This window comes from Acanthaster planci, linkage group LG06 (assembly GCF_054643075.1).
Source record: "Acanthaster planci isolate LZ-2023a linkage group LG06, COTS_SCS, whole genome shotgun sequence".
Classification (NCBI taxonomy): domain Eukaryota; kingdom Metazoa; phylum Echinodermata; class Asteroidea; order Valvatida; family Acanthasteridae; genus Acanthaster; species Acanthaster planci.
The window spans coordinates 16,718,596-16,738,958 of record NC_141782.1 but is presented as its reverse complement, the minus strand read 5'-3'; the positions used below and the strand labels follow the sequence as shown (position 1 = coordinate 16,738,958).

The 20,363-nt window shown below is 39.8% G+C and overlaps 1 protein-coding gene across 6 annotated transcripts in view; it reads left to right on the top strand.

Moving 5' to 3' along the window:
- Positions 1 to 18,943, top strand: part of LOC110982204 (dipeptidase 1-like) — a 28,897-nt gene extending 9,954 nt beyond the window's left edge. For all 6 annotated transcript variants that reach the window (XM_022240462.2, XM_087138050.1, XM_087138049.1 and 3 more), the window contains 10 exons: positions 7,265 to 7,400; positions 8,618 to 8,750; positions 9,265 to 9,415; positions 12,296 to 12,365; positions 12,667 to 12,843; positions 13,245 to 13,353; positions 13,639 to 13,723; positions 14,597 to 14,732; positions 15,356 to 15,494; positions 16,288 to 18,943. In XM_022240462.2, coding sequence (XP_022096154.2) covers positions 7,265 to 7,400; positions 8,618 to 8,750; positions 9,265 to 9,415; positions 12,296 to 12,365; positions 12,667 to 12,843; positions 13,245 to 13,353; positions 13,639 to 13,723; positions 14,597 to 14,732; positions 15,356 to 15,460 — 1,102 coding nt within the window. In that variant the 3' untranslated portion in view covers positions 15,461 to 15,494; positions 16,288 to 18,943. The remainder of the gene's footprint in view (positions 1 to 7,264; positions 7,401 to 8,617; positions 8,751 to 9,264; positions 9,416 to 12,295; positions 12,366 to 12,666; positions 12,844 to 13,244; positions 13,354 to 13,638; positions 13,724 to 14,596; positions 14,733 to 15,355; positions 15,495 to 16,287) is intronic.
- Positions 18,944 to 20,363: the final 1,420 nt, after the last annotated feature.

Genomic DNA, 20,363 nt, shown 5'->3' with positions numbered 1-20,363 from the left:
TGATGGGGAAGGGGCGGAGTACGAGATGGATAGGATGATGGGAAGAGGGCCGAGTAAGAGATGGATAGGATGGCGAGGAGGGGGGGGGCGGAGTAGGAGATGGATAGGAAGATAGTTTGGGGCAAATTAAGAGATGGAAAGGATGATTGAGGGGTAAAGTTGGATAGGATGGAAAGAAGTGCCTTTGTACGCCTACCTCCCATGTTACTGGTCTCACGGTTGATTTACTTTTAGGCATTTGATTGCATAATATTTATGAAAGGGAAAGAAAATAGGATTTTTGTCCCGTTTGCCGTATCTGAGTTGGCTCTCCCTTCGAAGACAGAATAAGCTGTTGTTACAGGAAAGAAATTCAAATTCATAAGAAGCAGCGAGCCATGGCGGCTTTGCCATTCTAGTTTTTAATTGACATAAGAGCTACACACGTCCTCGGAGCTTCCCTTAGTTATGTCGCCTTGAATTACATATATACGAAAAAACGAACAAGCACACTTCTAGTTCTACACCGTATGCTGTAGTACTTGCTCTTCATGGGAACTCCCAAACTTGTCAGAGGCAAGTTGTGGCAAATTTGCTGCTGGAACCAAACACTTACTTCACCAGCATGAAAGCTCTCAATTTGTCCCTAAAAAGATCCGTACAAATGTTTGATTAGCAGCAAGTCAACCTTTAATGCCGTTTTACCCTTGGTATAAAGGTCTACAACAGGTGCCCCACCATTTGCGGTTTCCAGAAGAGTGACCTCGGATTGAAAAACACAGGCTATATGTATTAAAAGGCGCACCGTAATTAACTTGCCTTTTTTATCTTATCATGGAGGTAGAATCACATATGCAGAGGGGTCACATGAGAATACTTATACACAGGCATAATATACATTTATATTCACATAAATATGAACAAAGTATTCGGCCTTATTTTTCTTGTATTTTACTTTGCTGCTACCTTATTGTAGCGGTTCGGTCCTTCTGCAGTAGTCAGGAGGGTGGAGAACCGTCCGCCAATTAAGGAGGATAGGGGGCGCAAAACCAGGCAAAAACTGGACTCGAGGCGACTGTGGCTTGATTCCTTCGATTTATTCCCAGGTGTCAGTCAGCAATGAAATTGTAACCAAAGAGAAACCAAGAAAAAACCCAAAAGAAAGACAGAGGACATACTGTTAATGAGTGATGGCTTACATGTACATCGTAATATTACAATAAAAATATATTACATAAAACGTTACATTTGCTATGTCCGTGATAAATTAACACTACGAATTGTCTCTGTACAATCATGAATTCTCTTACCCTGACGTCTAAACGTTTGCCCAAATTGGTATGAACATTAAAGCCAACGGAAAAGGGCTTAAGTTATCCCATAAGGAGCCATGTTGCTGTGACTGCCAGCCCACCAAGGTGCAGGTCTCAAGAGTGGGAAATGTCACGGAGAAACGCCCAGAAACTTCTCAGGTCCCGCCAAATTGTCATACAATGTAAGCAACTTCCGGCTAAGGGGCGTGGCGTAAAGATAATTTAAGTCTGCACACGGCAAGGGACGCTAATACTCATGCATTGATCTCGTGCCTTAGACTAGCAGGTCTGAGTTCATATTCGCATCAAAAGTAATTATCTCACGGGGGAAACCCCAGATCCCTACATCGTAATAGTCAACCAAAACTAGGATTAAGGAAACTATAGAGAGGAACATAACATTCGAAAACAGAGAAATTACATTCAATAAATGTACCCCCAGAAAGTGTGCGTGGAGCATAATAAACTAGCTCCTTAGTGATTCACGGAGCTATGCGACCCATACCCAAAACAATGTCGGCAAATTGTCCACAACTTGTCCCACACGAATTCTGAGATGGCTCCATTGATCAGTGTCTGCTTGATTTGAGCAACGGTCTTCGATGTTTAAAATCTCAAATATTAATGTTAAAAACGATGAAAAAATCCAAACTTTTATTTGATGACAAGTTTGAGTATAAGTAGCAGGACCGCTAAATCGATCGACCACTTCAAACGAAGTCATTCGTTTGAAGTGGTCGATCGATTTAGCGGTCCAGTAGTTAAGGTATGAGTATTAGTAACAGGTAATCGCGGTACGGTGTCATAGCTCACGCGCACATGTAATCGAATGGCCAAACCAAGCCGCTCAACCTAGTCATGTAGAACTTGATCTTGTAAAAATTGTATAATAAAACTACAAATCTACAAAATGTAACACCATATAGCCGCATACACCGAGCCGTGGAATTATGCAGGTCTACAATGTACATGTAGATACATGTATAAATAAGTTTACGTTTTAGATGGTCTTGCCAAAATGAACACTTTTCACGCTGAAAAAAGTAGCACTCAAAATCATGTTGAGGTGATTGAAGTTAATTTGCTCCATCTATGGCTCCCGCGATTAACAAATATTTCGGGCGTTCACATTCATTTTGAGACACCCAGTTTCATTTGGAACACATCCTATGTTGATATTGCCCGTAAGTCATTTGATTGAAGTGGTCGATGATTTAGCGGTCTAGTAGTGAAGCCTGCAAGCGATTTTGTATTTTATTTAGTACGTGTTGCATTCAAATAAGTGGACATCAAGGCCAGATATAAGAGTTGATGTCATTACTCGCTTTCTAAATTTAAATTGGTTTTCAAAGCGTACGTAGTCGACCATTTAGTTGAAAGAAAACCCGCAAATTCTCAATAATCTCGGGTATAAAGTTTTTGTGTCTGCGTGAAGTATTGATCTGGCGTGCATACTTTTCAATTTGCCTGATGAAATTTATTCATTGCCGGGAAAACCATTATTTATGTTGTAGTTTGTGTTACTTTTTGTGTTGGCAGTGCAAAGTTCTCTCTCTGGTTTCGCAGGTGTGTCTCATTTACTTAACGTTCTTCTGATGGTCAACTTTATAGACTTTCGTCTCTTTAAACAAAGATTACGTCCCATCCAGCCACTGCTATGCAAATATACACGGCAATTGTGAAGGGCGTTAACAAAGTCGGAAGTAAGGCTTCATTCTTGCAAGAATTGAATCTAATATGAACTCTCCCGAAACAGCAAATCGAAACGGAGCAAACCAAAAAAAAACTGGAGTTTCGTTGCGGCCACAATGCTGCACTGCTACATGGCACGCGATATAGGGAGTTCTCGCTTGGAAGCAATCGGACGTGGAAATGCTCCAACTAAAAAATCTGCTGAGGTATAAGTTGCAAAGTTAACATTAAGATTCACACTTTGCGGGAATGAAGATTTGATTCTACCATTTAACTTTGTAAACTTATTCGGAAGACTGTAACTGTCCAATGCCCTAAATCCTTCAATAGAGAACCACCAGTTTACAGTTCATCCCACTTTTCCATAACCAGAAAATGGTCGGTGCTAGTTTGCAACCGCCCTTTCCTGATCATCAGCCTGATCTTTATTACTGCATTAGGCACATACACTCTAATTCCCCATCTATTATCGGTACTCGTGTCGTGGGAAACACGCACCCTTCAAATATTAACTTTGGTGATAACAGCATGCACTGTTTATTCTAGCTTTCTATAGTTGGTATGGTACGAGCAGTTCTAAAGCAAAGTCGAGGGATCATCAAGATATTAAAACACGTGGCCGGTCAAGTGACAAGCAGTGTCAGCCAGCCTGTTTAGGCTGACCTGACTGCAAGCAATCAACACGAATGGCTATTCTTACAGATACGTGTTCCAAGATACGAGGCACATTTCAAACAGGCTTTGGAATCTCTGTCCATGTTGACAAGTGCAACAACGTAGTAAAAAATAATCGTAGTACGACGTAGTGGCAGTAATTGGACCAACCGTGCACCACTCTGTACTCTTCCTTACGGCCAATCAATGCTATTGTAAAGATGTTCGCTAGGCCTAAATTATTATGCTGGCCGGTTTCACGTTGTGTTTAGCGTATAGTACATGGGGGGTGCAAGACCTGAATTCCCCACTTCAATTTGGGGTGGGCAATTTTCGCAATGCCTAAATTCACTGAGAAAAATGTCTGCTCCAAATTACATGCCTTTCAAAAATAGCGTCGGCAGGTCGGAACCCTTTCGGGGCAGGGCAATTTTTGTGCTTTGGAATTTTTTTGAATGGGATTTATGTTTTTTAATGTAAAAAATTACGGTCGATAATTCTTAAAGTAATGGGGAATTTAAACCGATAAAACTTGCCTTCAAATGATATACAAAATTACCTTAATGACACATATTATGACAGGCCATCTGTTGTTAAGGAGGTCCGCTTAAATTAGTAGTTTAAAGGTGCCAGGGCAAAGGGGTCAAAAAGTAACTGTCTCCATTATACAGAGTTTTAATTTCACATCAATTTTGGGGGTTCAAATGTCCAGGTTTTATTCAAATTAAATATAATTCCAACCCTTTAATTCTATCATTCCTATGGCTATACTCTTGTATTCCCCCATTTCCTTTATTCCTATACATGTACTACGCCTTTATATCCCCCAAGTCTCTGTTCTCAATCATTTCGTGACGTTTTCAATGCGTCACGCGGGGAACTATACCCTTTAAATAGTTCGTGTTAAATTATGTGAAGTAGTGAATCCATTGTGTGTTGTTGTCAGCATATTACGTGATGTAGTCAAATCATTATGACACCGTTCCACTTGTAAAGCTGTCCCTGTGTACGGGCAATGGTAGTTTTCTAGTTCTGTGGACAAGGTTAAAACGTGGACATGCAGCACACAAGCAGCATGGAGCCCATGTTAAAGTCTTTGGAGTGGCATATCTGTTGTCAGAATTTTAATGGAAAACGTTAGTAAACATTTTGCACCTTGATAAGATCAATATCAATGGTTAGCCATTTTATACAAGCAAAGTTTTTTTGGGATTCTCTGGTATCTAAAAAATCTGTGAATGTCCTGCACCTATACAGTACCGAAGTGAATACGTAACACGCGCGTACTCCATTCGTTTGCACTGCACTTTCTGGTTCACAGTGACGTCACACTTCGGTACTCTATATAGGCCTAGCCGCGCTGAGGAGTTTATATCAGAGAGGGGTGCTCCATAGTTGCATCATTTCGGGGGCTGCGGACAGATTTTAAAATACTGATTTTCAATTTTATTTTATTTCACTGTATTTTATAACCGAATCCTCTTAGAGGCATCTCATGCTTACATAAGTCTCTAACTATAAAAACGTCACACAGCAGACCGTTGCCTCCATTTTGACACATAAAATCCAACAGCTTTTCAGTAATTACCTTTTAATAAATCATACATTTTTCTCATTCCTCCATGCTCATATCAGCCGTTGCGTATGTGTTTACTCCAGGAGAAGTTATTAGCCAGTTACTTAACAGTCAACACAAATACAACATCACATAATAGATCGAGTGACAACGAAAGGTCACCTGTAAGTTGGGGTTAAGGCAAAGGGGTACATGACAACCTGAAATTCATGCTTTTTGTAATAAAATACGTACCCTTGGTTGGACCCCCCCCATTGAAAAGTCCTGGATCCTCCCCTGGTACATGTAGTACTATTGGTCTGTGAATACTGGCTCCCGCATTTCCAACATAACTTCTTTGGCAGGTTTAATGCGCAGCACAGCGGGAGCCAGTACAGGATTGCTCTAATTGAGCATCATTATGCAATTGCTTCCATCACCGCGACTTGCGATAACAACGGAAGTTTCTTCTCAAAATTTGCGAATGTTAAAGGGCAAATAAACAAATACGAGCGTTCCAGACGTGAAAAAGGCTGTTCAGAGACATTTCGAATAAAGCAATACAGGTTGCAGGATTTTGAAATTATTTTTTAACTTCCGAAGAAGTTTGCGCTGGAAAGTTGGCTCAGTCTGGCAACTGCAAGGAGAACATTTTAGAAAAAATGGAAATATGGAAATAATATGGAAAGAATATATGGAAATGTATCTTTAACTTTTTGATGATCGTTTATATCTAATAAGTTCTTTTAGTAGAAATATTTGGATTGTGCTCCTCTTGAGAAATGCCCTCTATTGAATTGCAACGGACGTGTTTTAGTGGTGTTCTTATATGAGTGTTGGTCATTAGTAAAGTTATATTTTGTGTGTGCGTGAGTTTGTTTCTGCATTCAATTGGGGACCCTTAACATAGAGGACAATAAGGTCCCCGATTGACAGCTGTGTACAAAACATATGGGTGGTCCTCTGAAAAAATTTAAAGTACAAACAAAAGAGGAACAATAGGGGGTCCCCAGTTGCAGGCAAATACACACTTACAGGTGTGTGTGAGTGTAAACTGTAATGGTAAATGTTGTTGATCATTTTTGTAATTATTTAATTCTGATTTTGTTAAATTCTAGTTTTAATTGTTAAATTTTTTTAATTTTAATTGTTAAATCCATTGTAATTCAGTTTTTTACCTGCGAAAATGGATTTTAATAAACGAACCAATATAATGAAATATATATCAAAACTGGCTTCAAAATTGCACGTAATCAAAATATGAAAGATTCCGTGTAAGATTCGTAAACAATTCAGAAACGTTTTGACAACAAAGTAATTACTGCATCCTAAAGTGTGATCACACAATCGTGCCAACCAAAGGACAAGAGATGAACCAGAGTTCCTTAACAGGATCCCTTCATCATTTGAGTTTCATGTTTCAATCTCCCGTACAAACAAAAAATTCAAAACTTCACATGTAATATACTATCAAAATTTATCTCCCCAATGCCACTGAAACTGAAAAGTGGGCGTGGTGATCCCATCCAAGCAGGGCTTTTCTAAAAGGCAAACGTTTCAGCCGAGTGGATCATAAACCCACATTTTCTGAAACAGCCAGACCCGTGTATACCGTTTCTATCGTTTCTTCATATACCTAATGTTGAAACTCGCAACGTACGCCCCATTAATAGAACTCAACACATTTTCCAATCTCTGGTCACCCAGTTAACTTGCTCCTTGTGCCCGGAAAAGGTCGATCCTTTTACAACTACTTAAATAACTTGATACCGGTCAAAATTGCAAACCAGTACGCTTGTTTTTTTTCTGTAAGCAAATACCAATACAAATGGGAGCATTCGAAACCAGCCTTTAACTTGACTACATATTCTCAAAAATTCGGTGTACAAGTATAGGGCCTAAGTTATCCCAAGGGTCTTTAGAATTCTTAAACTGTTAACACATCCGTTGGCTCAATTGTTTAAAAAAGCATGTACACGTGTAAGTTGTGGCGAGCACCCACACTGTCAAAGTTCCTAGTTTCACACTTTTCTGCTCTCCGTTTTTGTCCCATTGTAATATTTACCTACAGACATAACGACCTGCCGTGGCAGCTAAAGAGTCTGTACAACAACCGTCTTCAGACCATCGATTTGTCCACTGATCTCAGCCACACTACGCTACACACTGACATCCCTCGCCTCAGAGCCGGTAAAGTTGGAGGTCAGGTGGGTTAGACTCCTTCTGCCGTTTTTAGATCTCTTCATGAAATCAAAATGAAACTTGGCTCTTTCACAACATGTACTCCATCAGAATGTAAAGGCTCAACCAGCCTCCACTATATTTATCCAGCACGATACTGGTGTTAAAGATCTACTTAGGATCAGGTTGCATTTCACACTAGTTTTTGTCCATCGATAAACCCGCGATTTTCAATGTTAGCTCCAAGCTAACCAAGAATGCCCTAAAGCCAAAACATGTCAAACTTAAGACCAAAGTTGGTGGACTTAAGTGAACGAGACACTTCACAACAAAATAAAAAAAATTGACTTTTGTCATCGTTTTTAAAAAAATGTCAGCAACATTTTCAAAGATGAAAAACACACGATTATATATACTTTGTAGTGCGTTGAGCTTTGTAACAGTGAAACTCACACAAAGCACCATTTGCAGAAAGCATAAAATCCATCATGCAAGGCCGGGAAAACAAGTTTCATTTTATAATCCCAAGTTATAGAAGTGACTCAATTAAAGGCAGAATGAATATGGACAATTCACTTTAGAAAAGAACACAAGGACTTTTTATGCACATACAGTGGCGTAAATCTGTGTCGGAAATAGGGGGGGTATAGGGAAGGGGAAGGTGGGGGATGACTTGCCCGGCCATGGAAATGTGACAAGTGGGGGGGGGGCACCATATACACTATATAGGGGGCGACGTTTATGATAACAATGTACATCTGTAATGTGTATCAAGTTTATATCAAAATGGCATATTTATGGCTCTTTAAAACTACTTTCTCTTTTTAGTTATATAGCAAACATTTTAGTCGTTGGGAAATCCTGTAAATTCATCACAATCCGCTTTGCTCATCACCAAAAAGTGTGGGAACATATACCCCCATGCCCCGGGGATTTTCCGCCTATGTGCTCATAGAATGTGATCTTTATATGAATATTCATCGTGTGCTAATTTCATCGAACACTAAGTGATACCTCCACCTTTGCATTTAATTAATAGAGGATTGGATTTCACACTTTGATTTCGTCTGTCATTTGTCAAACGCAGTACTAACGGTAACGTGTCAAATTTTTATGGTGTTATAAGGTATGCACAAGGCCATGTGCAGAAACACTGCAAGTCATGCACAAACTGAAAAAAGAGAGTTGTCTCTCTGTGGACAGTCATTAATTTAACCACTTCCCACCATTTACTCTTTGCCAGTTTTGGGCAGCCTACACATCATGTGCTTCACAGTACAAAGACGCCATCTTACATATCTTGGAACAGATCGACGTCATTAAGCGCATGAGCGATATGTACCCTGACCACTTCCAGTTTGTCACAACAGCCGACGGTAAGAAAAAAAAATTACGAGTTAGGTACCTTTATCATGATCAGCTAAAGAATGCAGGAATTAGTTTTCGTACGTTTTCATCAATCCATGGACCGCTACCACGGCTGAGCATTTACGATCCACGAGAACAAAGAGGTAGTTAGCATGACCGGAGTGTAAACAAAAGGCTAGACAAAGATTAACAGTGCAAAAACACTGTACTTCATTCAGTTCACTCGATTTGACAGATCGCCAGTATTAGTCAAACCGAAATGATCCTGACGCGTAATTAACTTGCGTTAATCACTGTCAGAGCTGTACAACATTGATCATCCTTGATTCCACTTGTAACTGCTTCCTCGGCGTGGCAAATATAGTCTGTATGCACCAACACACATTGCACAGACTCGAAAAAGATTGGGCGATCTCAATGTTACAACTGTCAAAGCGTGTGGGGAGATTTGTAATTCTGCTGGTATACAGAGGTGATGTGGATTGCTTTTTCAGATGCTCTTTAAAATCACAAATAATACAGGTATCGTTGAAGCTCACAGCAATGGCAAAGTTGCATCCCTTATTGGCGTAGAAGGTGGACACAACATTGACAGTAATCTGGGTGTACTGCGCATGCTGTACGAGCTCGGCACGCGGTACATGACAGTCACGCACAGCTGCAACACACCATGGTAAGTCACGTGAGCAATCAAGTTAACATTTCCTCACTTGAGAAAGGTTCATTTGCCGGAAGCGAGTTATCGATTCCGGGTAGGAGTTGTCCCGATTCGCCTCTTAGACAGACTCAAGAAACGACCTGTTGGCTACGTTACGTGTTAAACTAGAGACGACAGAGACGACAAAATAATATGGATATAGAGGCTTTGCACAGCCATCTTGAAGTGCAGTTCTTTTGTTCCACAGGGGAACCTCCTCTATGCATACCCTGTGGAACAAAAGATGCAAGATGGCTGACACGCAAAACCTCTATAAGTACTAAAACAACGGTCACAAGATCGCACAAGGGAAGCCCGGAAAACCTAGTATCCACTGGAACGAAGGTGTTCTGGAAAGAAGTCTCTACAACTAAATGGTAATTACTGGGCAAAACCATCATGAACGGGGCGTGTAGGGATTCGACAGCGTAAATGGCGCGGATTAATTCGTCGCTGGTCCCACATACTGACCTATGCCAGTGAACTTGTTCGGTATTCCATAAAAGCAAGGTCGTTCGGGAAGAAAGCACGCACGCCTGTTTTAGGGCTACGCTGATAGGGCAGATGTCGCACGCACGTCCTAATGACCTCGAAAGGGCTTCATAATACATACAGTGTATTCTATTCAGAGCATGCAGGTTTGAGAACTTGACTGATCGTTTATCCCTCCTTTTTGTTACAGTTATTTTTGTTGTTCTGTCATTATATTACTTGCGGGATGACTTGCTACCGATCACCAGGAAATACATTTCCTTTTTGTTGTCCCTGACCTACAAAGTAGGCCTGCTTGTTTTGTTTTGTCTCGTCTTGTCTTATATTTTAAGAGAGTGGTGCGATGTTTATATCTCGCGCCTGTATGCTCCCTAGAGTTCTACTGAGTTGATATCTTTGCTGTTTTCGCGCTTGTCTAGTTGCCTTCGATTCATCTTTTTCATGCAAACTGTTTGTATTTTTGCCAATTGTATTTTTCTTTTTTTGTGTGGTTTTGATATTGTTGTATTCTTTTTGCTCTGTGTTTGATTGCGGTCAAAAAAAAGTACTCGCTGTTGCGAAACCGAACTGGGTTATTCTGGAAAACGTACTGATTATAATACATTTATAGGTCGTAAGAAACAAACTCCTCATAATCTGAGAATCTGAAATTGATAGTTTGCAAAAATTCTTAAAATCATTTCTTGCCTGTAACGTCACTAAGCGACCCGTCTTAATAAATTTAAGGGACTGTATCCTTTTTATTATTTTTGAATTCGCGTATCTTTTTACAAGGGAACGCCCTATATTTTGTTAGGATGGAATACTTGGTTTGCCTTACACGCCCTCTTATTACACAGATTTAGGTACCAAGAACTACAGACGTATGCATTAAACGATTCAGTCTAATTTTGTCCTTTCTGCGGGCGCAGAACTCAAATATCAAAAGGTACTTCTGCATTCAGAAAGTACTTCTGATTTCAAAAGTCAGTGCTAATTTTGGAAATATTCTTGAGATGAACTTTACATCAACATCTGTTTTGCTATATTTTTAACGAGGCGTAGTGGTCACAGTTACATTGTTAATTACATTTTAATGTCAAATATTGTCAACATCTGCATGTGTGGCATTCCTATTTAGTGCACTGGTTACGTGATACTTCATTTTACACCCTATATATTGCTTAAAACTAAAACAATTAGCATGTTTTTATAAGAAAATTCTCAGCGCAATAAAACAAAACATCTAGCAAAAAACAAACCAAAAAACCACACTAACAACCCAACAAACAACTTACAAACAAACAACCCAACACCCCAACAAACAAACAAACAAACAAACAAACAAACAAACAAACAAACAAACAAACAAACAAACAAACAAACAAACAAACAAACAAACAAACAACCCAACACCCCAACAAACAAACAAACAACCCAACAAACCGCCTTTATCCAAAATAGACCCACAATTTTGGGTTCTTTGTGAAAGAAACATCCCGAATTGGCGGCTTCATTCAGAGCTGAGCGCATATCGTTTTACTACTGTTTGGGGGGTTTCTCCGGGGAAAAGCGAATAAAAAATTTTTCGTGGCTAAATCCTCCTAAAAAATGGCTAAAAAAGTGGCTAAATCACCATGAAACGAAAAGTGATCTTCTGGCCTTAATCTTGAATTTTCAGTGAAAAAACGGAGGCCAACCACTTCCCGAGAGTCAACAGGCGGCGCTGTTTTCTACGGGCGCGTTTTTGGTGTAGTGCAACCCACAGACATGTCTGTGGTGCAACCTGAATAAGGTCCAGTATGTCTGCTGCCACCAGCGTCTGAAAGTCTCCCATTTATACTTTGGTCACAGAGTGGGACTTTAAAGCTGCGAATCAGACGTGTCATAAAGCAAATTAAGCTGGTTTTCGCTTCGAAATTTTCAGGGGTTTTATTTTGTAAGATTAAAAGGTACTAATATCTTAAGTTTGTCTATAAAGGTCCTTCGTGGAATCAACGACAAACTTTGTGTGATCACTTTTCAACTGAATGTCCTCGATGCACCTGAACCGTAAAGAAAAAAGACAAAAATAAGAACACGTATTGTTCATCAATACTGGCGATTCATAAAAGTGCGCCTCCAAGAGTTTGCAACTCGTTGACCAATCACAGTGTGCGAAATCTGTAGGCCCAATGAGAATTTGGAAAGGGGGTGACAGATTTTGCGCATTGTGATTGGTCAACGCGTTGCAAACTCTTGGAGGCGCACTATTGTGAAACGCCCGTATTACAGTCGTGCATTTTGAGACGGAAAGGGAACATCCGTGCCGTATTTTTCACAATTTAACACTAGTTACAAAAATGTGCTAAAATTAATTAATAACTTCCTCTTGTGTTTACAAAGGGCCGACAACTGGAGGGAGGACTTTGATCGTACACCCGAACACCTCGATGGACTGTCCGAATTTGGTCAGGTGAGCCTTGAGGGTAGGATAACACCGACCAAACATCACTTTGCATCGCTTTTTGTCATATTTAGACCAGAGAAGCAAAACAACAAGTGTACTGATAACATTAACTCCTCGAGACTTCACTATTTTGTAAAAGGCACATTTCACAACTGAATAAAAAGTGCATCAAATAATTCGGAATGCTGTTACAGAGCTCCAAAATTACGAGAGGTAAGTACATAACAGCAGTGACTTCCCCTCAATCTCCACAGTAACAGGCAAAAGTCAAAATTTAAAAACCGATGCTTGAATTTTTGGCATGCAGAAAGTGATTAAGGAGATGAACCGGCTCGGGATGCTGATTGACTTGTCCCATGTCTCCGTAGCAACCATGAATGATGTCTTAGACATCACCCAGGCTCCTGTTATATTCAGCCACTCCTCCGCCTTCTCTGTCTGCGGGTCCTACCGAAATGTGCCCGACGACGTCCTCAAGCGAGTTGTAAGTACATGCTTTTTAGTGTTGGAGTCAACCAAGTGGAGCCTAGAGGTGGCACTGTTGATGAGGCTTCGCCCGCAAGACCCGTATGCAGCACTAAGTGACCCGTCTATAAGGCCAACGTATAGACGGCAGACTTGATTCTTAAACTGCCAAATCCCCACAACCTCTGAAGCCAACTGTGTAAACTGTGTAATTTTAATGACTTGATTTTGATATTGATTTATGATTTATTTAAAAAGCAAAATGAATGTTTCCTGACTTCAATTTAAAAAAAAAAGCTTTCCAGCAACTCAAAACGAAATTCTTATCTATGGGTGGATGGTGCTTTTGGAATTAGGCAATTAGGCCGGTTCATAACATCGTCACCCAAACTGTTTGAGGAATTCTTCATTAATGTCCAGGTGCAAAACAAAGGAGTGGTGATGGTGAATTTTTACACAGTTTACATCAACTGTCCTCCAAGGAATATTAGTGCTGACCCAAGCGAAGCTACTATGGATCAAGTTATAGGTGAGAGGACTTGAAATTAGTTAAATTTAAACAAAATCACCCCGTTACACTAAACAAAATTAAGTCATGTCTATAAATCACTGAATTTGTCACCAAAATCTCCTCTAGATGCGCCGGGGAGTACTTTGTCTACAATTACGATTGGGCTTCTACACGCGCAATACTGGAGAGATACATTTCAGTAATATGTGAGAATGCGAAGCTCAGCCAAGCTCACAAGGAGATCGAAGTTTACATTGCCGTTGAACATTTTTACGGTTGTGCACCGATTTTTCTTTAATGCAGAACACATCGAGTACATTCGAGGCATTGAGAATGGGGCAGGAATTGACATTGTGGGCCTTGGCTCTGACTATGACGGAGTGGGAACGTAAGTGCTGTGACTGTCAATTTATCACACTTCGAGAAATCATTTTCCCTTCAGAAGTAAAAGATTACTTCCTACTTCTTCTTTACTGTGTCCTATCGCTACTTCTGAGCAATGCACCACCGTCTTTGGGCAATGTAAAAGATAATGATACTTATAGACACAAGAACCATCTAAGCATTTTGATGTCGTAAACCAAGTGTTACATTGACAAGAATATCACGCACGCCTGGTCCCCGACATGAAAGTTTTCGATCACGGTTGGCGGCGTAAACAGCTTTTGTGTTTAACAAAGCAAACGTGTTTCAGCAGAAACCACCATCACAATTAAGTAGCCAAATGTAATGTTACTGTTCACAATTGCAAATTGCAATTGTGTTTTTACTCCTTTTCCTCAACTGGTTCAAATGATTCTATCTGTCGCTGTATGGCCGAATCTGGGAGAAGGGACTCCAACACACAAAGCCCCCAGATTTTGATTTAATAAGGCCCTTGGAAATATTTATTTTTTTGGCGGGGGTGAGGTTTTTTTTAGTATTACAAATAAAGACACAGCACCGACAATAAAATATCAACAAGCTACACAAGACTTACTCTGAAGGTTAAAACAGAGGATGTCAGTTGAATTCATTCAGTTATCATCAAGACATGCGTAATATGGGCGTTTCACATTAGTGCACCTCCAAGAGTTTGCAACATGTTGGCCAATCAAAATGCGCGAAAATCTGTCAACCCAATGTGCGTTTGGAAAGGGTCGAAAAATTTCGCGCTTTGTGATTGGCCAACGCGCCGCAAACTCTTGGAGGCCCACTATTGTGAATCGCCCGTATTAGTTTGGCTACACCACTTTGAATCAACACTGCTAACACTCACCAGATTACCAACTGGACTGGAGGACGTGTCCAAGTTCCCGGATTTGATTACTGCCCTCATAGACAGGGGCTGGACCGAGGAGGAAATCAAGAAGCTTCTTGGGGAGAATCTCCTTCGAGTTTTCCGGGAAACTGAAAGAGTAAGAACAGATAACTTTTGGTTGAATGTCATATTTTGGCATTTGGCCATGGTCCCCTAAACTTCGCCGCCGAAGGTTCCAACCTCGGCGCAGACGCACTGCGAGCCTGGAAGTTAGACGTCCATTCGTGGTATCGGTTTAGCGATACGGCATTACGTGTCTTTGTGCATGTTTAATGTAACCTGGCTTTCACAAACACTGCCAGAGGTTGCACTTGTGCTCAAAGAAGATGTTTGTAGACCCCCCCAAATTTATAAGGATATAAATTTAAAAGGATATAGAGGACTGCTTATTTCTTCGACATTTGTAAAAACACAAGCTAAGGGCTGTATTTGAAATGTTCTGGTGTAACTGATCATCTCGACTGAGACTCCCTTGGTCTCTTGTCATCACTCTGTACTTTCACAAATTTATCATTTTTAACACGAGTACCTGGATGAATGATCTAAACATTTACTAAAGACAGTGAGATTTGTCTCTCAGATACTCTCTTAACTGAATTCAATCAAAATCCAAGCCAGCAATAGCTCTGATTCTGAATGCTGCTCTATAGCAGTGCTTTAAAATGGGCTGTCGAGGAAGCTTTTTTTCAAATTTTCTTTTAATCACTTTGATTACTGCAGGTGAGGGATTACCTGAAGACTGAACTACCCGATGATGAAACAATTCCCCGGGATAATGTCTGGGAGACTAACAACACTTGTAGAACCTATGTCTGGCAGGGATAACTCACCAGGACCCGAGACACGCAGGATATTGAAGGTATGTGGTTCTCAGGAATCAAAATAGCTCTCTATCTCTAACTGCCCGCATCCACATTTGCCCGCTCCCTTCGTAGTTCAATACAGGCGTTTCACAATAGTTCGCCTCCAAGAGTTTGCAACACGTTGGCCAATCACAGTGCGCGAAATCTGTCGACCCAATGCGTGTTTGGAAATGGTCGACAAATTTCGCGTGTTGTGATTGCAAACTCTTGAAGGCGCATTATTGTCGAATCGCCCGTATTTGACCCAAGTTTCAAAGACGTAACGTATCTGCAGTAAGCTAAGATAAATTATTTTCAGATTGGCCATAACATTGCTGACACTTCCTGTTTTAATGTAATTGCTAACAAATATGTACATGTAGTGGATAAGGGAGATTGCTTGATTTGCCGACGTGCTTGCTTTCCTCCAGCTAGCATGCTTGCTAGCTCCTAGAAACGGTAGTCGAAATTTCCATTTCTTCCCTAAATGGGAATGCAAAATTGGAAGAATTAAGCTGCTAAATGTGTGCACCTCCTGTAAGAACTGAACGTTTGTTAAATTCTTCACCTATATTTCACAAAATCTACGTCAGGGTTTGTCATATTTCATTTTTGTTTAAAAGGGACCTCAGTCTTGAAAAGCAAGAGAACTTCTTTTTCAGACATAGTTAACCGAAAGGGAGTGTCATTGTGTTCATGCATATTAATGGTAAAAAGTGGCACAGAATATGTATCTCTGAAAAAAGGCAATGACCTTTTTCAATAAAAAAATATTAAAGGCTTTCCATGAGTTTCTTGTCATCCTTACAGGCGAGGGATAATCAAACAGCTTTTACCTTTGGATTCAACATTCCAGTGAGATAACATGGAAGACAAAACTTGCTGAACTTAATTCTAAGTGGAGGAAATCATGTTCAATGTCTGTTGAATATGACAGGTTTGCCTGGTTACCTTCAATGAAGTTTTTTAAGTACTGAAAACATATATCGACAGTAATGTGTGTTACCTTTTGACTTATAACCTTACGCTTGCAAGTTGCAACTTCTTAGCTTACTCTTTTCACAATAATTTAAGTTGTAGAAATAATTTTGTTGTAGTCACTTGTTTCTGTAACCTCCTATTTTGCTGAACTTTATTTGTTGATTCCATATATTATTTGAATACAATAGAAACCTTTGTTAGAATGACTGTCATAATTATAAAATAATAACTATAAATGTCAAATGAAACATCTCAGAAAATTGAAGTCCAAAGAATGCGTTCTGGACACTCATTTTGAATGATTACATGACCCGAATTAGTTGTCAAGTGGTTTTATCCCGTGGCCAGCGAGATATTCAAATATGCTGAATTAACGTGGGACTAACTAGACTGGTCCCCGTCCCTATTATATAGGGGCTGGTAGCTAGCTGCGATTTAACGTGCGCGATTAGCCTTGTCAGTTTGGATGCCGAATATTGAAGTTTTTGTCAAGCCAATAGCAATGCTCGAACATGAATTACTTTTCAGCGGGGAGGCAAAAACACAAGTACTAATTACTAAGCCTCTTTTGATCGTATTGTGTTAATTTATTGTTCATTGATTATCATCGATAAATCTTTTTACAGCAATTTATTTCAAATCGGCGGCTACTTTGTTAGATGTAAGATATAGTAAATTTATGGTGAAGATATTTTCGGTATAACGAGGAAGAAAAAGCAAAATATTGTTTCAGGTCATCGTAATTTGTGCATGCATTGTTTCCTCATTTATATTTCATTACCCACGTCTGTAAGACTATTGGAACGGTGGCCGCACGAGGTCGCTGTTCGCCTTGATCTCCTCATTGCACACGGTCTCTGCGACACGTATTTGCATGTGCACGTTCTGAACAGGTGTTTACGTACGTACATGTACGTAGATGTCCGTGTTCATGCACGTACTAGGCCGCTACGGACAGCTAGCTAACAGTAGATAACGCGACTGTGCTGTCGGTTATCATACGGAAGCGGACGACCGATGACGTACGCTTTGACAAAGGCGAGGAAAGCACGAAGGACCTTGCTGGAATTGGTCGGCACCATCTAATCTCTGTCAAACTCCTTTCAATATGTCATTTTTTTTCTCCCGTTTCACTTAAGACAAAGAGGCTGTGGTAATTAGCATTTGTAATAGCTGTGCAGTTGTTACATGCTAAGTTCTGTGTTACTCGTGAAATGAACTGAACTCCCCCCCCTTACAAAGAAAGCCTTATTCATGGGAAAGATTTCTTGATCATGTTCCCTGACTTTATCACATCCAATGTAATCTGTTAAATGGGATGGTGCGAGACTACTTTGGGTACTAAGCCACACTTTCAGGTTTTTTTATGTGACTTTAACATTCAGATACAATTATCACAAATTCTTAATAATGTAGAATGTAAACTGCCATTAATTAGTCAAAAGCGTTTATTTTGTTGCCGTCATTTTTACTCTCAGATTCCAAATTTGAACGTTATCCTCGTTTTAAAGGATCCAGGAAATGAATTTTTCTTAGAATCACTTTTTGTGTATCTCTGTACTCTTCTTCCATGTGTGAAGACTATTTGAAATCTTTTTCGGGTTACGTGAACTGAACGGTGCACTTTTTCAAACATTAAAAGTTGACCAAGCATTTCTGGACAAGTGAGGGCGTTTTGCTTTGATATAAATACAGGAAGACATGGTTCAGGTTGCATGTTTTCATGTTCAAATTGTGAACCCCAAATTTGCTTTCTGGGAACATTTTTGTGAAAAGGATTTTTGCTGGATTGTTGCCATATACTTACACAGCAATAAATTGCCAAAGAAAATAAAATCTGCCATAGCAGTGGTTAAAAAATCGAGAAATTTTCTGTGCACAAATCAGTGCAACATTGAGATTCAGCGCCTTGGATGACATCACAGTTCTGCTCATGAATATGCAAATAAGCATTAGCATAAAAACAAAAAAATACCCATCGAAATATGGGTTAAAATTACAAAGCAAATTTAAACTGATGTTAATTGAAACCCAAATGTGCAATTTCAGGGGTTTTTTTTAGTAAAGTTTATAACATTTCTATTTCCTGGTTCCTTTAAATTCAAGAGGGCTGACACATGAGCACAGTCTCTTGAGTAATCTTATACAGTGAGACATTTGCATGGAGATATTTTGTGTATATAATCTTAGTTTAAGTAGATATTAGTACATAGACAAGACATTCCTCATTATAAGCCAAAAACACCATATTAATTTTGTACTATAGCATTCCACGTGACCCAGTAAAATCATTAATCTGCACGTTGTATTATTTTCACTATCAGTTCAACGGAGTCCTAATTAGAGATTTTACTTCACTGTCTGTCTTAAATATACTTCGTCAAACTCATTCGATAGATGAAAATATCTCATTATCCATCTCCTCAATCTGGGTTTGTTTCAAAGTTTTGGAAATTTTGAATAAACGTACCCTATTCTTGCACAATGAAGGCGTTAACGGGTCATTTCTATTGAGATTTGGTACTTGCCTACGATTTGTATTAGCCTTGATGTGCTCTTCTCGACTAAAACATGTGGGACAGCCTTACTACGGTTGTTTGTCCTGTACAAGATTATTTTCAACATTGTCTGTCAAATGTTTCCGGACATTTAATACTTGGGGACCGTGGGATTTAAAAATAAGCTGATAACTACAACCCGCAATAGTGCTGGACCCGTAATTTGTACGCTTATGTAATTCATTTTAGTGTCTGCCTCCAGATTTTTGAACGGTTGATTATAAACAAAAGTTAGAGGCACCCGTGCCTGTCCAACCTGTTGCTCCAACCTACTTCACTCTGCGGCAAAAGATAAGGAAGAACTCTATAATGAAAAGCGAACCAAGACGGCCAACATTACTGATGAAATACGAGTACTCAAGTTTTATTCCAATCTTCTCCATCTGTAAAATTTGGTGATATATAGTTTGAATTATGTACTGGAAAAGATATGTAGGTCTCGTATGACACATTGTACTTCCTTATATATCCGTATCCCTCAGACAAATTAGCCATCCCTATTGGTCGACAGCCCATCACGTGGCTTCTCTCCAAACAGTTGATTAAGTACCCACTTGCTTGTCTTAAAAACTGTTCCGGTGTACTGTGAGATTTCGACTCTGATCCCCTTTCTTTTGCATTTGTGGAAGATCTCGATCCTCACTTGTATTAGTGATTCTACATTCGGAGATTCCAAAATTCACACCACATTGGATTATGCGCCACGCGTGCGCCAATCTCCTTACACCATGAATAATATCCTTTCGGGACTTCGGCTCGAACATTTGCGAAGGACATTATCAGTGTCCATTCTCCAAGCACATAATTTGTTCCCTTCTAAATGCCAAGCTTTACCGGGGCCACTGATAGCTTATCGTAACATGATTATTGAAGTATGAAGCACGAGATTAAAATACCATTTCTCACCATGACATTATCGAGTATGTCGCCATAAAGTATTCTGTAGCTGGGTATTTTGCTCCCATGTTGTGATAGCTGCTTGTGTGTGATAGCAATTTGTGTGAGTTCATGCTGTCTTTTGGCTACGAGCTACTAACCAAAACAGAAAGAAACATTTTCCTCGAAGACTAAACGTCTGTGCATATAGCCGCTGTCGAATATTGCGTCCAAATTGGATTGGAGGAGATCCAGCAAGTTGCTTGGCTGGTGTTGGACAAAAAGAACACTGTTATCTCGTTTATAGAAATTTTGATCAGGCGGGACTGGTTTTGTTTGAGAAAGTGGAAAATGTACATGCAGATAACTTGTCTGTCAAAGTAAAACTCTCTGCTTGTATTTAAAGAAGCCTTGGAAAGCATTTGAAGGAATTCGGGAAGTGACTGTGTGGGCATGTATATTGGTATATAC